Below are 21,345 nucleotides of genomic sequence, written 5' to 3' on the forward strand. Positions count from 1 at the left end.
TTAAAATATGAGAAAAACACATAGTTGCAACTGAAACATCAGGAGTAGTTATTTCATGTGAACAGGCAGCAGATTTTAGTGCTACGCAAAGGGAGCTCTTAAGACACCAAGGAAAGAAATGTGTGTGTACATGCAGGTATTAATGAGAGACCCAAATTACCTAAGGGAAGCTTTATGAAAGGTCTGTTTCTGGACAGGGATCTAGTTTGCTTTTGGCAGCACATGAGTTCTTCTTGAGCCCTAATTCTTCAGATGAGGGTGTTGAGGTAACTCCGGTGTCTTACGCCTGTTTCTGCCTCTCCAGGGGACTCCAACCTGCACTTTACTAACAGCCACACATCCATCACCCTGGGCAGCCTCCTGGATGACCAACACTGGCACTCAGTTCTCATAGAGCGCTTCAACAAGCAGGTGAACTTCACGGTGGACAAGCATACTCAGCATTTTCGAACGAAGGGGGACTCGGATCACTTAGATATTGATTACGAGGTGTGTGAAACCCTATTGATGAAAATCTGGGAGATGAGGCTGAACTAGTGTAAAATGAATGTGTTGGAAAATATCCACTCAACAAAGCTGTTTCTTTCTAGCAGAGATTTCTTCTTTATTTAATGTTTCCTTCCCAGAAAGTTCCTTTAGCAAGCATAAAGTACAGGAGTGCAATTCTACATGTGACAGTCTTAGTAAATAACCAGTCTGTTGGCAAATAAATACTGGATTATGATTATATTAAAAGTATGTGAGAATTTGATCTAAATCTGTATACCCAGATGGTGGAGATCTGGGTTCTCTAGGGAGCACTCTTATATGCAGAAAGAGGTTCTGTGACACCATCTCCAATATTATTTTAATGGGACCATTGAGCACTCTCCCTGCATCTGATTACCATGACTAGGGGTACCCCAGCTCTGAGCTGTGCTTATCCAGCTACCACCTTACTCAAATGATTCTGTGCAGAGATGAGCAGGTAGAGTCTACCCCCTTCCATGTAAAAGTGGAAGGCCCTGACAGAAGTGGTTAAAAAAAACTGGCTGTGACTCAGGTCCCTTCACATATAGGGGTGTGATTCTGAACATCCTTCCTTCCTGTCAAACCCAGTCTGATGTACTCCTCCATGATGAGGCCAAAGTGTGACAGAGTACAGCAATTCAGTGCTTATGGCTCATAGTGAAAAATAACTAGAAAATGAAAAATGGCAACACTCTTTTATCATCATATCTATATGCAAGACAGTTCTTCATCTGTTTTTTCCACTTATACACACCTACTTGCAAATTATACATGTTCATTTTTATCCCCATGTGCTTGTCTACCAAGTTTTGCTAGCCCGCAAGGCATGAGGTCATGCTTGCACAGTCAGAGCCATCACCCTGTCTGGATACGTTGAGCTGTCATGGTTCATTTCTCTGAGACCAGAAGCTTCCTCTTTGCACTTTGAATTCATTTCTCTAGAAAGAATCAATTCCCAATGCATGTTAGTGACAAATACGGATGGCTCGGCAGTGGCAGGTGCCTGCTCTCTCTGCTCCTCTCATGTTCCAGCTGAATGTCCTCTCCTTGCATTTCACAAAGCAGGGTGAGGAAAGTGGTACCCATCTCTGTTAAAAGTTCTTCTGAGCACATTTGATAAAGGAAGTAGAAAAATGTTCCTAACCATTTGGGCACTAAGATTCTGGAACAGCTACAGAGAGCACTAACCAGAGTCAAAGCCATATCTACTTTAAGTTTGGGAAGACCAAACAATTGAGTCATCAGCTTTCCTAATTCCAAAATCATAAAATTCTTGCTTTCTGCTACAAGATTGATGCCAACTAGGGAAAACTCAGGCTCCAATGTAATTTGCAGAACATTTTTCCAGATGTTCTGAGATGGGAGGCATAGTGAAGATCTTCAGCAGAAGTAAATCAGCTTGTCAGCACTGACCTCTGTGGCACTCAGTCCTGGCCCCTGGTGTTCAGTATTTTATACAACTTGTTTTCTTCTGTTTGTACTGAAGTGGTCTTTGAATTGAACATGACACCAATATATTCTGATGAAAGTTTATTTCAGCACGCTTTGGGGATTAAAGGCCTTACTGAGGGTAATAAACCCATTAGTTTGGTAATTAAAATTATTACCAATCACAATGAAAACAGTTTTCCTTATAATGCACCAGTATAATTAATATTGATTTTTCTTCTGGTTTTGAAACCCAATGCAGAGTCCCTGAACAGGAGACAGAAAGAACAGAGCATGAAAGAAGGAAAGTCTGGTGCTTTAAGGAAGAACTAATGATTCTCACTGGAAAAAAAACAAAACAATGCTACCACATAGGCCCTCAATAACAAACCTGCAAGTGATGTAAAGTAGCAGTCTGTTCACTCTTTATTTCTGCAAAATTATCAATTAATACAGCTGAGACACAAGTTCATTAAGGACTTGTTTTCAAAGAAGAGCTTTCAAGGTTATCCAGGGAGATTTAATTTGCTTGTGTATCTTGGCTTGCTAGATGAAGTGGGAGAAAAAATAACCCCCAAATTTCCCTTTACTTTAGTAATAATGAGCTGAGGCATTAGGAGTAGCAACAGAGGAATAAGGCTGACCAGTTTCCAGCAGCCATCAGCGTCTGTGGTGCCTCACAGCACTTGCTTGACTGTTCTAGATCGATGCAGCACAGCTCCCAGTATGCTAAAATCACTGAGAAGTGTGGGGGCTGCAGAATCCTCCCTTGCATTGTATCATTCACGGAGCTGCTTCCTGTAAGGGGAAAATGAGGGGAAAAAAAATAAAAAAGAAAGAAAAACAAAAAAATGAGAGGTATAGCCAGTAAGATTTTGCAAAAAATGCTAGTTAGAAATGAGCTGTGTGTCTGGAAAATGGAGGTACGCTTTAACAGAAGTTTTAGGCTTGGAGTTGGTGCTGTGTTAAAGGACAACATTCTGAGTGATGCCCAGTTCAGCACAGGAAGTCCACTTGCATTCAGTATATGAATGATCACAGTTATGGATTCACAAATAGTGTGAATAATTATTTTTAATTTTCTTTAGGAACATAACAGGATCGTGCTCCAAGGATTTTGAAAGCTTTATTGTCTTGGTTTCTCTGTCCTTTGTAAAGTTTTAGCCCTCCGAAACTGATGGGTTGTCATCTGTGTAATACTAGCATATTCCAGTACTTAAAAAATAGAAAATCTTAACTTTTGCTTTAACTTTTAAATGTGTAGCCTGCGGTACTTTTCCATTACACTGCTCACTCTCACATACTGTGTGCAAGCCCAAACCACAATGAAATTTGAGGCAAAACATTTGCAAAAGATGCACATGGGGTAGTTTGTGAGTATGGCACTTCCCTCCACTGGCTGAAGCCAGAACTGTTCAATTACTTGGATGGAAAGGTGTGACTGCAGCTCACAGGTACTTCTATTGCTCTGTGGGAAGTTTATTTCCCTATTGCTCAGTGTTTTCTGGTCTCTGTGCTTTGCTGCTTGGTCTCCTGGTCAGAGGGCTGCTGTTTGGAGACTGTTGGAGTGTTCCTGGTGGAGGGCTGCTTGATGAAGTGGAGCATAATGGCACATGAAAGCCTTTTGCAAATGAGAGAGCTCTCTGTGACAACAGTGTTTCTCAAACAGCTGCAGTGCTACCCTGTCTGTTATTCCCATGCTGGGCAGCACGTACTCTACTCTGTGTTCAGATGTTATGCTGTAAACGTGATTTGTCTCTGAGATGATAACCCAATTGGCTGTATGGAGCTTTGGAGTGGTAACTTAAATGTTGCTCTTGTTCTTTCCAAAAGCTCAGCTTTGGAGGCATTCCTGTCCCAGGGAAACCAGGAACCTTTCAGAGGAAAAACTTCCATGGCTGCATTGAGAACCTTTATTACAATGGAGTCAATATAATTGACCTGGCAAAAAGGCGCAAACCTCAGATCTATACTGTGGTAAGAGACAATGATGTTTGCTTTCCTTCTTACTTCCCTGCCGTTGGTGCTGCTGGCTGTATTGAATGAATGGTTCAGATTCTATCTTAAGTTCAGATTTAGATAGTTATAGCATATTTAGTTTGTTAAAATGGTGTTAGTGATCAGCTAGCACTGACCACTATGCTGGGACACAAGAAAAGATATGTGTGTAAATTAGTGAGTTTCTCTGACTTCCCAAGTATATTAGAATCTGTTTGGAGAAACTGCTTACTTCCTTCTTCAAGATGAAAATATATCTTTCTGAAGGCTTGAGAGGTAACAGTGTTTTTTCTCTGAGTTACTCAGATAAAATCTTATTTTCTGAGCCATTCCCCATCCCTATTGTTGTGTACACTAGAAGCAAAGTTTTATTCTGCTGTTTCATTTGATATTATAGAGACAAATTATTGTTTTTCTTACTATGAAAAATGTTTTCCTTTGTACCGACTCTTATAGTCAACTGAATGTGGTTCTGAAAACCATTCACCTGTTTCTAATATCTCTAAATGTGAGAGAGCAGAGCTGAAGCAAAAGAAATTAGTCTTATCCAGGCTGCTAAGATAAGATATACAAGCAACTTTGCACCTAATAGTGTCCGAAGTTACAGATTTATTTAAATATAGCATAAGCAAAATCTACGTTTTGTATCGTAATTAGAGAAAGCAGTACACTCTTGTGTAGTGTTCAGAAATATTAAATAATTCAGCTCTTTGTTTTGCTTAAGCCTTACTCCTTCACCATGTTTGCTATCAAACTGTTGGCTAATGCTGCATCTTTGGAGAATAGTGGGCTTTTATTACATCTTCTGGTTTGTAGTAAGGTTTATGAACAGATTAAAGCTGCAACAGAGCAAGCCAGAAGTCCAAGAGAAATCCTCATCTTACTCACTTTCCCTGCCTAGGGTTAGACTGAATACACAATTAAAGAAAAGACAGAACAGGGATAGGTAAGAAGTCCTGCATCAGGTTGCTGGCAGTTAAGATTGTCTCCAGGATGCTCCCCCAGAATGAAGCTGAGAGACTTTTCTTTAATAACTCAAGTTTGATTGTTCTGACTCAGGACTCTAAGGTATAAATCTTACGAACTGTGTTAAATTGCTCTTCCTCTCAGCTTACTTTTGAAGGGCAGAAAAGAGACCTGGCCTGTTTCTTAGGTCATTAAATAGCTTGTTGGATTTTTTTTTGCCAGATGGGTAATCTGAAGGCCTTCCTGAAGGGGAAAAGAAAAACTTTGAAAGTACTTTTTCTCTTGTGGGTACTGTCTAGGCACGACAGAGCCCTAAGCAATTAAAGTAGTTTTATTACAATACTTTAATCAGTTAATGCGAGATTGAAGGTCTAGAGATCTTTCTTCTTCAGTCAAGTCAAAATAAAGGGAATCTGCCCCCATCCTTCTATTTCCCACACAGATCTGATGGCTTTAAAGAAAATGTTTTTAAGACTGGCTGCTCTACTGCATTTTGCAAAATTTGTGAGCTTGTTCTGTGTTCTATGTCTGTGACACTTGGTTTACACACAGTACCCAGAAAAGTTACTGCATTCAAAAATGCCTCATATTCTTGTCTGAAAATCCTTCCATAGTAAGCATCTCCTGCAAATCTGGTATCTTCCAGTATTCCTTCCACCACAGCTATTTATCTCCTCTGGCAACTTTCAGCCATCACAGGTTGATTTCCTTCTCCCATCTTCTTGCTCTTCCCCACCCCTTAGCCATTTGCTCGTTCAAATTAAAATATCATGTTCTTACTAAATGTACTTTTTTGTATACCAATTTTTTTCTGCACCTAAATGCAGAAATACTTGAAATTTGGAGTAAAAGCTCCAAGTTCATTAGGGAGCTACAAGCTTCTAAGCTTTTTTGTCTCTGTAGTTACTAATGCTGTCTGGAATAGATATGCAATTAAAGGCACAGACTAGGAATAGAATTAAATATATTAAGGGCTTTCAATCATTTCTTCCAACAACCTCTGATTCCTCCCCCCAGGCTGGAGATTGCTACAGAAGGTTCTGTGTTGTTAGTCCACAAAATATCCTTGTCTCCAAACAAAATACATGTAAGGACAAACTAAACAGTTTGGGATTAGAAAGCCATTAGTGCTCAGAGACATTATTTTTTTGGCCTCCAAAGTGGTGGTAGCCTGCAACACTCAGACTCTGCTTCACTCTGTGTCCATTTGGCAACACTGACATGGGTTGTGAGCCAAACTTGTTTGATTTGGATTTTTTTTACAGTTTACATCTTTTGAGTGAGCTTTGGAGGTATACATTTCTTGTTATGAAGTACCTATTCCATATAAATAACGGTCTCTCATCAGCTGCATTTAAAATCAGGGGAAGAAACTAGAGGTTGTCAGTGACAGAGTGCCATGCTGTGTTGTATTCTTGGGTTATGGGTATGATTATCATTCTTCCTGTTCTTTTCTGTAGCTCATTTGCAGTTGTCAGACTTGCAACAAATCCTCTTTAGAAAACATCTTAAGATAATAAGGCAACCAGTCGCTTTTGGACTGGCATTTGCCTTCAGAAGTATTTTTTTTTTGTATTGCCTCACGTTTCATGTCTCCCTGTGGGAGCCCTACTTGGCCAGGCCATCTACATTCTCTCTTGTGTTCTTTCTGTCCCTGATTGGCATGTTGCAATTTTTCTTTTCAGATGCCCTTAGGTTCTTGAGTGTGGTGAAATGCCAGGGGATCTTTTATTTTTTCTCCTTAGCAGTTACTGGTTTAAATTGCAAGTGGTCTTAAGAAGTCAAATTTCTGTAATTAACACTTTCACAATCGTAAAGCTATATCCTTGGGAAACCTTTGCAAATACTTCCCTATTACTACTTGTGTCTAGGCTCTGGACATAAAAGGTGCACAGAATGCTCATTGTGAGGAGTTGTACAGCAGCCGCTTGCTCTTCCAGGGCCACTAGTTAAAAGCAGGAAAGCTCATCAGCAGGAGCTACATTTACAAGGAACAGAACATTGTTCCCCATGGGATACTTGAGTTATTGATATCTGAGATGCTGAAGGATTTTGGGTATGCTAAGAATGTGTAAATTCAGGAACAGACTGGATGAGATTTAGGAAGATAAATCAATGATTGCTAAATAATGGAAACTATGTCCAACTGAAAGAGGAGTTAGTGGAAAATAGTTAAAGACTCGAAGATCACTAGGGGGAGATATCAGGTGTGTTTGTGCTGTTTTTGTATTCTTCAGACCTCAATCTATAGATGCTTATGAAGGCAAGATGGACCTTAATTCTGCCCCAGTACAACTGCTGTTATGTGAGGGCCTGGAACTTTTTTTTTTAAGGTGATGCTCACTACAGTGCCTACAGTGTAGGGAATCCCTAGATTTGTACACATCTTACAGATGAAAGCAGATAAATTTAAGGAGAAGTAACTGTTTCTTTCTCTGTACTAAATCCAAAGGGAAGTATCTCTGCCAGAGTAATTTAGCCACCAGTGTCTACTTAGATCTGTACTCAGACTGTACCACTAGAAACTACCTTAATAATGAAGACCTACGACCAGGATATAAGTCTTTTTCTGTCTCAGCGGCTTATGGTGCCAAAATAGGCAACTGTCTAGCTAAAAGAGGGAAATGAAGAGGTCATGAAGAGTTGTAGTTATGATCTTGTCAGTATTCTACTGTATGTGTTCGGTGAAATTGAGGAAAACACTCTTTCTCTTCCTTTACCTAATAGGAATAGGAGTTGTAGTTTTATTTATCGAACTAAATCATAGGCTGACTTTAGAGGAGTGTAGGATATTTGTACATTAGAAGTTGTCAGCCCTCAGACACGCTTGAATTTCTACGTCAGCCTGTAGTGTTGAATCTGGGACTGACAATTCAACACAGCAAGGGATGTGATGACATGTAAATGCATCACTATAGTGCCTCAGGGAGATAACCAATTGCCAGCATCAAAGAGCAAGGAGAGATACCTAGTGACAGGAGAATGTAAACTAATAATTCATTCCCTTTATAGAGAATCCAAACATGCTATTTTATCAAGCTGATCTGAGATACCTTCATCTTGAGAAGAATTTGCTTGTCTATACACATCTCCTTTTACCAAAGTGCTCTTGTGAGTGTTAATTTGTATGTGAATATCAGGCTGGCAAATCAAGAAGGCCTCTATAAGGGTTTGAAGCAAAAAAAACAAAAACAAAAACAAAAAAACCTTTATCCAAATATTTAATGGAGATGTGTGTGTTTAACAGCTGTTAAAAAGACAACAACTCAGTTTGCTGTTCTTTTGATAAAGCACGTTAAATCAATTTCTGGAAATATCTGGTTCCTGTAACAGTATCTTTTTATGCTTTCTTCTATTTACCTACCTGCTCTCTGTGCCTTCAGATGAGTCTCCTTCACAACCTACCAGCACTATAGGACAGCAAGAACATTATATAAATAGCATTCATTTTAAGGTCCTATTTTATTGTTGCTCACTGATGTGACAGAACTGCTTTGGAAGAAATTGTGTCACCTCAATCAAAGTGTTGAAATAAGTATATCTAAGTCACAGATTTTCCATTTATTTCAGTTAGCTTTGTTTACAATTCTAAAGGCTTTCAGTTTGTAAATATTTAATCCATTATCTAGCTGCAGTAATGGGACTTTCCTTTTCTTGATAAAATCGTTTATTTGTGTTAGGATTTTGACAGTTTGAAGAAGCCAATAGAAGCAAGTCTTTCAGTGAGTTCTACCATATGGCAAATGCAAAAAATGACAAAGTTCTGAGCAAACAAGGCCGCTTTTGAAAGTCATTAGCCTTCGGCAAATTGCAGGTTAGAAACAATTCAGAGATTAATTTATTACATGATCTGCGTAGTCAAAGTGAGTTAACGGGGCAGTTAGTACCTGCTCAGCAGAGGAGGATGTTACAAGGAGGGAGGTGATAAGGCAGTTTGTCTAGGTAGGAGAGCGAGAGAGAAGGCTAATTATTGTCATAGGAGTTAGGAGGGGATTAAAAAAGTGGGGGAGAATGTAATTTACAGTAAAGTTAAGGCTTCGGTGCCTTTTTTTAAGGTCTTATTCAAATTGGCAGGGCCCAGCCTGTTGTTTGGCTGCCTAGAAAATCAAGAGTGCAAGCTGTCCACCATCAGCGAGGAGTCTGAAGTTTAGGCAATTCTTACCAACCGTTTAGGTCAGTGCTGTGATACGATACACAAATGGCTGGAATTTGAAAGAGGAATATCAAATGAAGAAAACTAATAGTAATAAAAATCTGATCAGAATTGCTTTCTATGCATTTCTCTATTTTGAGGTAGATATGACTCTGTTTTAACAATAATAATAAGAAATCTCCTTGCTGCCATGTTTTGTTCCAGGTAATAAAACTTAAAAAAACTGCAAATCAGTTTACCCCAAACTGGAATTTAAAAAAAGAAAAAGGACTTGGGTTATGCTGTTTTGGCCTCCTTGCTTTTAGACATCTATCTTAAGTCACTTTTAGCAAGGTGGTTTTTGAAAGCCTGGCATCATTCCTGTTCATTATGTAGAGGGAAACTACTAAGTGGTCCATATTTTCTTTGCATTTCCTTCTATATACTTACTGTCCTTTTCCTTTGTCTTTCTGTGTAAACCAGCTATGATTTTCCCAGATTTGCTTTATATTTGCTCCTATCTTTTGCCAGCAACACTTAGCTACTCTGACATAAAATGAAACATCAAAGTACAGTTACTATGATCATAAAGATGGTAAGATCCTTAGTTGCATTGTTGTTCAGCAACCTAGTCAGCTTAAGAGATAGAGAATACCTGAGCTAAAGAATATCCAGAAATGTCTAACTATGCATCTCATCCCTGATTCTGTCACAGTTAAAATGTTTTGGTTTTTTGGAAGCTTGCATTCTGTTAAATGCTACTGTTTCCATGTAAGAACATTGTCTTAATGTAAATTAATGTAAATAACTAAAATTGACATAATAGAGAGTTAGCTTTTTGTTGACAAATGTCATGTCTAGGATCAGTGAAGACAGGAGCCGTCTGTCATATGGATGGTTAACTCAAGAGTGTGTTAATTTCAGAGAAAACAAGGTCAGGATAGCTTTCAGGTTTCCACCATGAAATTTAGATCAGAGAAAGAAAAGCCCACATCAGTATAAGAGCTTCTCTGAAAGTCTGATCCCTTCTGCTGGGGTGGAGTAATTGCTCACTCAGAGGATAAATCCTAGCTCAAGTAAGAACATACATCTCATTTGAAGACAATTTGCATCAACATGCCTGCAGCTTGAAGTTGGTATCTCACTTAGCAGTGTCTTGATTTGAGATGCTTTTTTAAACCTGTGTATGTGTCGTGATAGTTTTGCTTGAGATAATTACTTTAAAAACAGTAGTTTCCCAAGATTCCCCATTCTTGGAATCCAGTTACTAAGAGATAAGTGCCAATCTTTCATCTTACTATTTTAAAACTATCAGAAATCACTTTTTTTTTTCCTATTACTCTCTTTACAAATTCATTTGCAGCCTCACTCATCACAGCTAGAAATAGCCTTCCAATTTCCAACCTGGATATATTTTTGCCAGTTGATTCTCATTTATATCTCAGGCAGGGCTGGGATTTTAGTTCCCTTACCTGTCATGTGAAATCTTCCTTTCTAACCCTCTACAGAAAACTAGATATCCTTTTCATTGGATAGTATCCATAGAATAATTAATGAAGAAGCTTAGTGCCTATTTGATGCTTCAACCCACAGGTGGAGGGAGAGGTTAGAAATAGTCATTTATTTGTTCTTCCTTTTCAAGCTGTGATCTTGGTCTGCATTCTTTGGTAGGCTGAATGTTGAGGGTTTCAGTTCAGCTGTCAATTTGAGTAATTTCCCAGTGCATATTACTTTTGATTAGTATTCCATGAGAGCAGGGAGTGTGTGTATAAGAAACTTATGATAGAATGGCTTGGTTTGGAAGAGACCTTAAAAATTAACCAGTTTCATCCCACCTGCCATTGTAGCAGTCCTCAGCCAGAAAAAGCTGAAGTGGTTCATTAAGCTTATACAGGTTTTATTGAAGTCCCACTGAAGTCACTGGATTCACTCCAGTCAGTTTCAGATCAGGCTTATGGTTCAAAGGGTCGTCTTCTGTGTAATCCACTATTATCCTCATCACTTAGCAACTGTGTTCTTTCATTCTCTTTTTAATAGGAGAGATGCTAATTCTTTCTTAAAATGCTGTAACGTGCTGTCTCTTGTTCAACAGTTTACTTAGACAAGGACAACCTCTGCAACTGTACAGCTTGTGCAGAAATCTGGGGTGATTACACTCTTTTCCTGTAGGACTGCAATCTTAAGTGTTATGGCAGCTATTGAACACATTGTGAATATCTAAATTTAATTTATAGGCTCAGATAGTTTCTCATGCAAGAATAGTAAAAACTCTTTTGGAAAGATTTAATTGCTTATCAGAGCAATCGTTAATCAGTCTGGAGACATTGGACTCAGTGGAATTCTCAGATGCCACATCAAAGCTGGAGTTCCCAGCAGCTGTATAGAGCTGATCATCTTCTCTAGGGATTACAATCTTCTTATCCCATTTTCTAGCCAATGAACATTTACTTTTCAGTTAAATGGGGTTCAGTTATAAAATCAAGTGTCTGCCAGAAATCTTGCATGTGCCCTGGAGAGTTCCAGAACTGCTCCCAATTAAAGCAAAATGTTCCTGATAAGAAGCAGGTTTAGACGGAACTGTTTACTTTTCTGACTAGACCTGCTGGAATAATTTCTTTAAGGATACCATTCAGAGCAAATTTAGCAGTTTTTATTATTGGAAACTGTCCCACTTGTGAATAAAAATTTGCTGTTGTTTCTTTTTCAAATTTCCATGTTACTGTTCCTAGGAAGGCAGAATCATAGAATGGGTTGAAAGGGACCTTTAAAGATCATCTAGTTCCTGCCCCAACTGTTTCCCCAGCAAGCTGGCTGAGGGGACCCTCAGAATAGCAGCCTATGAGTGCTGGTGAATGGAGAGGATGGCCACTGGCCTACTGGCAGAGTGTGCCTCCCTTCTCATGTTTCCTGTCTTAATGAGCCTGTTTAACTGATTTAAGTTCTCATGATATAAGCTTGTTCCTTTAACTTTTCTTTTTCAAAACTTCTTTGGCTAGCTTTTAGCTCTAAAATTATTTTTCATAGAATTGCTTGGGTTGGAAAGGACCTTAAAGATCATCAAGTCCAACCACAATCTAACCATACTACCCTAACTCTAACAACCCTCTGCTAAATCATATCCCTAAGCACCACATCCAAACGTACATGCAGGGATGGTGACTCAGCCACCTCCCTGGGGTGCCTATTCCAGTGCTTAATGACACTTTCTGCAAATAAGTTTTTCCTGATATCCAACCTAAACTTACCCTGGAGCAACTTGAGGCCATTTCCCCTCATCCTGTCACCAGTGAGAAGAGACCAACCCCTCTCTTTCTTTAAGCACCTTTCATGGATTGAAAGACAGCAATAAGGTCTCCTCTCAGCCTCCTTTTCCCCAGACTAAACAGCCCCAGTTGCTTCAGTCGCCCCCCGTAGGGCATATTCTCCAAGCCCTTCACAGGCCTTGTTGCCCTTCTTTGTACCTGCTCCAGCACCTCAGTGTCCTTTCTGTACTGAGGTGCCCAAAACTGAACACTGTACTTGAGGTGAGGTCTCATCAGTGCTGAGTACAGGGGTTCCCTAGTCCTGCTCACCCCATCATTCTTCATACAAGCCAGGATGCCATTGGCCTTCTTGGCCATGTGGGCACACAGCTGGCTCATATTCAGCCAACTGTTCATCAGTATACCAAGGTCCATTTCCATCAGGCAGCTTTCCAGCTGCTCCTCTTCAAGCCTGAAGAGTTGCCTGGGGTTGTTGTGGCCAAAATTCAGGACCTGGCACTTGGCCCTATTGAAATTCATCATCCAGTCTATCCAGGTCCCTCTGTAGTGCCTTTTTCCCCAGTGGTAGGTAGACATTCCTTCCCATCAAATTTTGTTTTAACCTACATCATTATCATCTCAGTCCTTTACCAAGGGTAACAAAATTGCCTTTTTAAAAGAAATTTGAACTGCCACTCTGAAAGCCAAAGCAAGACTTCCCCAAATGTACAGAGAACATCACAACAAAGTCTTTGTGTTCCCACCTGCTTGCTCTTGTGGCAGGTGGGATCACACCTGTGCCATCTATTTTTGTCACAGGGGGGCTGCAGTGCCTGAAGTCTTTGCTGGTTTAGCACAGCAAGGAGGGCATAAGTCCTTCCAGAATGTCCCAGCATGGGCCATGGGTTCACTCCACACTTTCTTGCAAATCCTGCCCCACTACAAGCTTTCTGTGTAATGCAAATGACTAGAGTGTGTTACTGAGTTTTGGAAGGAATTTAAGACCAGTTGCATTTATTGAGAACCTGATATCAAAATCAAATGGAAACTTGGCCTTACATTTTGGTCCATGCGCATGCATCAGGGATAATTTGCTTTAAAACCTATGATATTATTACAGACAACTGAAACTACACTTACTACTGGCTTATTTTAAGGTCGTCTGAAAGTTGCATTGCAAACGCCTTTTTTCATATCTAGTTTTCATTTTCGTTGACATTGTCAGTCTAGTCATAATTTGTTCTGCTGGTAGGTAAAATCTACAAAGAAGTTTGAGACAAATATCCTGCATGAACTCTTGCAAATTCTTCCCTCCACAGTCTTGCATTTTGTTACAGCCTCTCGTTGCCAGTGAAGTGAATTAGATACTTGAGTGCAGACTCAGACAGCATTTAAAATTTCCTCCAAGCTCCAATATTGTGTATTTATAAGATCCATAAATGTCTTTACTACTTTGTTTGGAGATGCTTGAATCACTGTAAATGTCTAAGACTCTAAAGATTTGTCATCACATTTCAATTCGTAAACCTTTAAAATGCTCTAGAGAAAGTTACCTTTATTTGTTTATACCTTTGCAGTTGACTGCTTTCTGTAATTTGTCTGTCTGTCATGAATTTGATTGAAAATGGAGGTAGAAATACAGCAACAGCAATAAGCACAACAACAACAAATGAAAAATATCCAGGAAAAAAATAAAAACCAAAAACCCTCTGGCGTCTCTTATGCAGACAAAACCCAGCGGGTAGTAGAAAAGGCTGAGAGAGCAAATTTCCATTTTACTTCCCACCTGACTAATGTTCAGATAAGTTTGGATAAGCTTTGGATTATATTTCAAAACTCATTTTAACATGATATACCCATGGATACCTTTTGCATTCTTAAATCTTCTCTGTAGCATTCACCTAACAAGGCAGGGAATACATAAATTGATATAGATATATATCTGTCAAAGGCTGTTTCATGCAGAGATAAACTCAGTCTCTTTCTGGCACTTTATTTATTTTCCATTTTAGAACAAAGGCAAGAAAGACATTTGAAAGCAATAGGGAACTAGTTCCATCAGCTGTCTTAGATTTCAGTCAGGAATTCCCCAAGCACTGTACAACTTCTGCACATCCATCAAGAGCTGTTCATTATAATTATCCTGTTAGAGCGAGGTACCAGCTCTGATGAGAAGTGGTACCATGGAGAAAGCCTTTTACTCAGATGTTTTTATCAGATTCCCGTTGGTATTTTAGAAAAGCTAGTTCAAAGCAACCTGGCTGCAACATTTGCCTGAAGTGGCTTTGAAAGACATAACTCCTTGAACATATTCTGTCTTTATATTTAGTTAAGGTTTTATTGTATGGCTTGAATGACCTGTTAGGTAATATGCAATGGCTGAACAAAGCAGCAGTTAGTGTTTTACCAGCACGTATCACTACTACAGTGGAAAGTGCTGGTATAGATTCTGCTCATCCCATTCAGTAAATGTGGTGGCAGATAGCACCATTGGTTTCAGGGTTGAAAGACTAAGGTAATCCATTAAGTTTAGTGTTGAAATGATGTTGGATTTCACCATTATTGTTGCATATATAACATCTTAATATTTCCACAACATTTCCCTTCTAAGTAGTGGGACCTAGCATTGGCCAAGAAATCTAACACATACTGTTTCATTCCACTATGAATACTGTGTTTAAGTGATTTCTAGTTTGAATTTTCTTATGAATTTTGAATTGCTTTTAATCACTTTTAACTGTGTTATTATTAAGTGGACTCTTGTTGTTTTGGAGTAGTGTAAGGCTGCTCCATGTCCTTTATAGGTTGTGCCACACTGGGTGAATGAAAACATTACCAGTGCTGCTACTGCAGGTTATGTATTGAATATTTGTAATATAGCCAGGAAATTTGCCTCATGTTTGGCCCTTAGCAGTACATTCAAGTGAATGTAGGAGACTTGAATTTAAGGTTTTAGGATATCAGTGAAAGTGGGCAAAAAAAGTACTATTATTAACAGGTATATTTTAGCTTATATTTAGAATGTATCTACTTTATTTGGGAGGATCCCTGTGCATTTGAACATACTTCATCAGTTGCAGCTGTGCAATCCCATCAATACAGAGCAAGACGTTTTTATCACATCTCACAGTATGTGAAGGTCCAGGAAAATTTGCTGGCACTTTAGTATTGGTTCCTGAAGTCGACATAGATCTAATAATAATAATCCAATGAATTTATTTAAATATCATTTTTTATTTTTTATTTTTTTAAAGACTGAACAAAGTTGTCGTATTAATGTTTGCTTTTTATTATTTGCAGGGGAATGTGACCTTTTTCTGCTCAGAACCACAGATTGTTCCCATCACCTTTGTCAGCTCTAGTAGAAGCTACTTGTTACTGCCTGGCACTCCTCAAATTGATGGGTTGTCAGTCAGTTTCCAGTTTCGAACGTGGAATAAAGATGGCTTACTCCTGTCCACCGAGTTGTCTGAAAATTCAGGATCTCTTTTGGTTTACCTCCACGGTGGGAGATTGACACTTCTTATTCAGAAAGTGGCAGAAGACCCAGTGGAAATAAGTGAAGGTACTTTGCTTTTGTTTTCTCTCACCTTTCCCTATTAAAACAGCAAGGACTTGACTCCACAGGAAGATAACAAAGTAAAGGAAGTACTGAATATTCTTTTTTGTTTACAAATTGTTTCTCACTTTTTGGTGGTAGAACCCTTTTGTGTAGTGTGAGATATATCTGAATATGGAAAGTTGGCATCCTGAGATCTTCAAGCTAATTGTGCTCGACAGTTATCTTAGTCTCTGTGTTTTCTAAGTCATGATAAATCTTCTTCAGTCAGGTCACATGAAGATCTTCATGCTTCTTGTCCTCCTATTGTGCTGAAGTCAGCTTGGCAGCAGTGCCTTTCAGCACAAGTTAACACATTCAGAGTTGATTTTCTTCCTCTAACTGTTGCTTTACATGAGAATACTACCCTTTATGCTCCACTCAGAGAAGACTGTCCATAGGCTTCCTCTCCTTGCAAGCTTAAAATTCAGGAGAAACTGCTTGTAAACACTAAAGGGGAAGTTGTACTTCGACTCCAATAAACAACAAGAAAATTTCAGACTGTACAACCAGAGTGGCCCAGCTGCCACGTGACTTGTAAATGCCGTACTGGTGACCTATGCAGAAATATTCTGTTTTGGGGCCATACACATCCCATACTGCTGTGCACCCATGCTGAGTAGGAGACCTGGAAATTTATTAACACATGGGCTGAATATATATTTGGTTCCCAAATGTGAATGGATAATAGACTGATGGAACTCAGAGGTCTGAATAATAATAAATGTATTTTCTAAAAGAGCATCTGTTTAAAAGTATGTAATATTAAAATATTCCCAGTGCAGAATTAAAGAGGGCAGATGTGTCTATTAAAAGAAGAAAAGAGAATATCTGACAGAGCTGTCAAAGCAGAGTCGTTCTTTGTGTGTTTCATTCCCTTTTGTAAAAGAAAATGAGGCAGCCATGCATCATGTGGATTGTTACAACCTCAGCTTGCCACAACTGAATGTTGAAAACTGAGTTTCAAGCCTTTATTGCAGGTCCTAATGAGGTTGTTGAGAAAGCTGAGAGACAATGCCAATATTTGGTTGTATTTGTTTTTATGTAGTTCTGAAATTATGAACCTGATCCCAGTCTTTGGTGCCATCCAAAACACTGCTAAACTGCCTACTTACACATGGAAAATATGCAAAAACTGCAAATGTCACCTCCTACATATGTTGGATTGTCACAATAGACTCATGCTTGCCCAAGAATGGACCTGGTTTTGACCCAAATGTAACCTGTTTTGTCATGACATCTTTTCAAATTTAGCCACCATATTTCACCTCAAAATTGACTTGTTCTAGCTGAAAACTCATTCACGTATCTCTGGGAAATTGCTGTCTTATTCTATGAAAATTGTGTCTGCGTTAGCAGCCATTACTCTGGAAATTGTCTCGTTTCCAAATTTATAATGAAATGGCTTTTCATGCACTTAACACCCCCAATTTTTTATTTTGAGTTGAGCTGATCTCACACCTCTTTGTGTCACTAAGTGCTCCTTTGTTTCTTGTGAAAGCTACAATAATGAAAAATATCCAATTAGAAAGGGGAGTAAATGATAATTGCCTCAGCCTGGTCTCAGTGACTGCAGTTTGATGGTAGCACGTGTCAAACTGTGATTAGGTTACTTTTGATCTTCACTGCTGCATGCGAGTTTATAACTTTTGCTCACTGGTTTTCCTGTCTGTTCGAGTAGATGATGTGGAGTTTCTTTTTAGCTTCGTGGTGCTATTTCAAGAACACTGAGATACAGAATATAGAGAGAGGTTATTTGTCTGTGAGTATGTAATGAGAAGAAAGGTTACTCAGTACTGTAGACTTCCGCATCCCTTCATAGGTTTCTGGACAGAGCAATAATCCCAGCTCTCAGAAAATCCATGTAAAAATCCAGTACATAAGAGACTTTGGCACATCTTTCCAGTAATACTGTGTGCTAACTTAGTGCTGAAAGGTTTAAAGGAAAGGTTTTAAGAACAAATCCTACTGAAACCTATTTGAGGTTGTCAGCTTTCGTATAGTGACTGAGACAGGGTATGACCATCTCACTGAATCTAATCTCAGTCATGTGCTTATTCCCAGAAATGCAACAGAAATCTGCTCTGCGTACTCCAATGAGCTATAAGCATTTCCTAATATACTCAAAGTAGACATAATCCCCAGAAGTATTAATAATGTACTACCATAAATGTAAAGAGCCCTGCCAGCCTGCTGAGTGCCTGCAGTATAACTAGCAGGTTGGATTAATATGATCTGCTTACATGTTCTCAAAAAACTTTCCTCTTCTTGGGCCATTTCTTCTATGGCAGTTTACTTCCAGAAGTAAAGTTCTTTCAAACTCAGTTTTGACTGTGTTGGGTTCTGCTGTACTTTTATAGTCACAAGTTGAAAGCAAAGATTTGAAGAATACAGTTATATCCTGAGCCTCTAATATCACCCTTCATATTTATTTATTTGTTTATTTATTTATTTTTTACAGGCACCAATCTCCATGATGGGCTTTGGCATTCACTTAACATCAATGCCAGAAGACATCGCATTACCCTGACACTGGATAACAATGCTGCCACTGCTAGTCATGCAACCACTGTCTCAAGAATCTACTCAGGGAACAGCTACTATTTTGGAGGTAGGTTGTTTCAGATGGACACATGGCAGGTTTTCATGATGTAGATTTTCAGATGGTGATCACTGAGATCTCCCAGGTGTATCCTGCAGCTAAGAACAAATTCTGTAATAACAGATTTTTTTACCATCTGCTGTGCTGCATACAGTGCTGTGAGAAGATCAAAGATCTTCATCAAGAGAGGAGGGGGAAAGAGCGAACTAGCCAAAGAGTAGCCACACTTAGATGGTGAAACATTAAAAAGCTACATAGCTGTGTTAGCCACATTTGTTTGTCTTCTAGTTAAAAGGCCAGGGTACTACCATTATTATAAAAATTACTGTAAATATCACTGTCCTGACCAGTCTCAATGACTTTAGATTGTGGAATGTAATTGATGTATGGCTCAGATCTTCAAAGGTATTTAGGTGCTGTGCTCTCATGGAAATTAATGCAGGTTTAGCTCAATTCTAAAAACAAGAAAGAACAATCTTGAAAAATATTACTTCCAGCTTTTTGGAGTGTAAATATTGATGTAGATAAAAGGAGCATCATCAACTTTCTTTTTAGCTCTGTTATACTTCTGCATTGTGCTTACCACAGTGAGGTTCTGATCTTGATGAATCCTCTGGGTACAGCAGTAAGCATGCATGCATAGGAAGCTTTGGATGGAAAGAAAATAGAATGAAAAGAAGATGGGGGGGAAAGAAAAAAGCATTTTGATTTTGCTTAACATGCCAGAAAATCTCTTGCTTTGGTATCTCCAGTGGCAGATCTCTTGCCTTTACTTTTCTCCTCTTCTCAAGGATTTATAGCACAGAAAGTTGTGTAGCTTAAAAAAACACTCAGTATAATGAGCCTCTGAGCTCTTGCATTAGGAAATCCCAACGGAAAAAGATGAACATTCCAATATTGTTTTCTGCCTCTTTTTTTTCCCACAGGGTGTCCTGACAACTTCACCGATTCCCAATGTTTAAATCCCATTACTGCTTTTCAAGGCTGTATGAGGCTCATCTTTATTGATAACCAGCCCAAGGACCTCATTTTAGTTCAGCAAGGCTCCCTGGGGAATTTTAGTGACTTACACATTGATCTGTGTGACATCAAAGACAGGTAATTATTGTCCTCTTTTTCTTTTGTTTGTTCTTGTTTTTTTCCATCCTAGTGGTTTATAAATACGGATTGCATTAAGTGAAAATTCTAATCTGCCGACATTTCAGATATTAGGCATAATAGAGCTACTAATAGAAAATATCACAGCAAAGATAGAAAGGACTGGAGGGGAAATGGTTTCAATTACATGAGGCTCTCTTCACATTGACTTGTACGAAATAGAGTATGCAAATCCAATCAAAATACAGATTGATAAAATGATTAAATTTTATGCATAAATAACGTTTGATTGCTTTGAAGTTTTAGAGAGCAATGAAAGAGAAGGAAAAATTATTTGATTCATCAGAACATGTCATCTTAGTATAATAGCTGGTTTTGTTTATGCAGAACATCTACAGTTTTTCTTGTTAGCCATTATAACACATTAATAATGAAGATATCATAGAATGATTTAGGTTGGAAGGGACCTTTAAGATCATCTAGTTCCAATCCCCCTGCTATAGACAGAGACACCTCCCTCTAGACCAGGTTGCTCAGGGCCTCATCCAGCCTGGCCTTGAGTGCTTCCAGGAAGGGTCATCCACAGCCTTTCTGGGCAACCTGTACCAGTGTCTCTCCACTGCTCCATTACCTCGATGTCCTTCTTGTTGTTGGGGGACCCAGAACTGGATACAGTACTCCAGGTGGGTGTCATGAGAGCAGAATAGAGGCAAAGAATCACTTCTCTTGACATGCTGATCATACTTCTCTTGATGCGGATGTGGTCAGCCTTCTGGGCGGTGTCCTCACATTTCTGGCTCATGATGAATCTTTCATCAAGTGACAATGATGGTAGATGGTATGTGGCAGAGATACTATGAGACATCTTAATGCTTTCATTGTCACCTGGTTTGGGCTGCAGTGTAAATCAGTGATACTACTCTAGGTGTCTTCCATATCTTCAGTATCCTAAGCATGACAAACATAGGTCCATGATGGTGCCATAAAACTACTTAAGACAAAGATACAAATGTAATAAGAAAAGTGGGTTTTTATTTTACATAATGATTGTCTGGAATATATTACACTCATAAATAAAAGCTATATGTGATCTAGTGAAGATTAGAGTGATGTCTTACAGTACAGTTCTCTGCATAGGCTTAAGTTTATATCTCCTCTATATGATCTAGGTGAAAAAGAGAAAGTCAATTAAAAAATAAAAAAGAGAGTTAGATTCACAGTTGACAAAAGTGATCCTTTTATAGCCAGATTCAGTATATCAGTGCAACTGCCCCAAAGGGGAATTAAGAAGTGTAGGAAAGTACCGCACTCCTGGTAACTGAAAGGTATGAGCACTGCTGAAGCTTGTGGGGATTGCAGCTTTCACGTTTAGTGAAACACCCAGTGTATCTCCCTGTCTGCAAGCTCTAATAGTTATACTGAAATAGTTTTACAAGGAAGAAAGAAGGATTTATTTTTTTTCTGTTCTGAATCGTTACACATTTCAGTAATCTTGGATAGGATCCTGAGAGAGGTTAAAGTTACAAAACTGATTTCAAGAAGTTAGAAATGTTGTTCAAAGACGCAGAGGTTGAAATACTGCTGGTGCAGAACTGAAGTCCAGAGTGGTCATAGCAGCAGTAGTTGGGAAGAGATACAGAATTAAAAGAAAACGCATAAAAGAAAAAAAGTCGTCTATGCTATTTATCAACACAATTGACCCTAACTCAGTCCTAGATAGTTAATCCAGGAAAAGGCTGAAAACAGAAGTATTCTTCTTCCCAACCATTTT

General features: G+C 38.9%; 1 protein-coding gene across 1 annotated transcript in view; it reads left to right on the forward strand.

Moving 5' to 3' along the window:
* The window catches only part of CNTNAP5 (contactin associated protein family member 5), a 250,326-nt gene that overhangs the window by 115,513 nt on the left and 113,468 nt on the right, over positions 1 to 21,345 (forward strand). Inside the window, exons 6-10 of the mRNA XM_072341043.1 lie at positions 305 to 489; positions 3,772 to 3,915; positions 15,577 to 15,841; positions 18,336 to 18,485; positions 19,403 to 19,574. Coding sequence (XP_072197144.1) covers positions 305 to 489; positions 3,772 to 3,915; positions 15,577 to 15,841; positions 18,336 to 18,485; positions 19,403 to 19,574 — 916 coding nt within the window. The remainder of the gene's footprint in view (positions 1 to 304; positions 490 to 3,771; positions 3,916 to 15,576; positions 15,842 to 18,335; positions 18,486 to 19,402; positions 19,575 to 21,345) is intronic.

This window comes from Excalfactoria chinensis, chromosome 7 (assembly GCF_039878825.1).
Source record: "Excalfactoria chinensis isolate bCotChi1 chromosome 7, bCotChi1.hap2, whole genome shotgun sequence".
Taxonomy (NCBI): Eukaryota; Metazoa; Chordata; class Aves; order Galliformes; family Phasianidae; genus Excalfactoria; species Excalfactoria chinensis.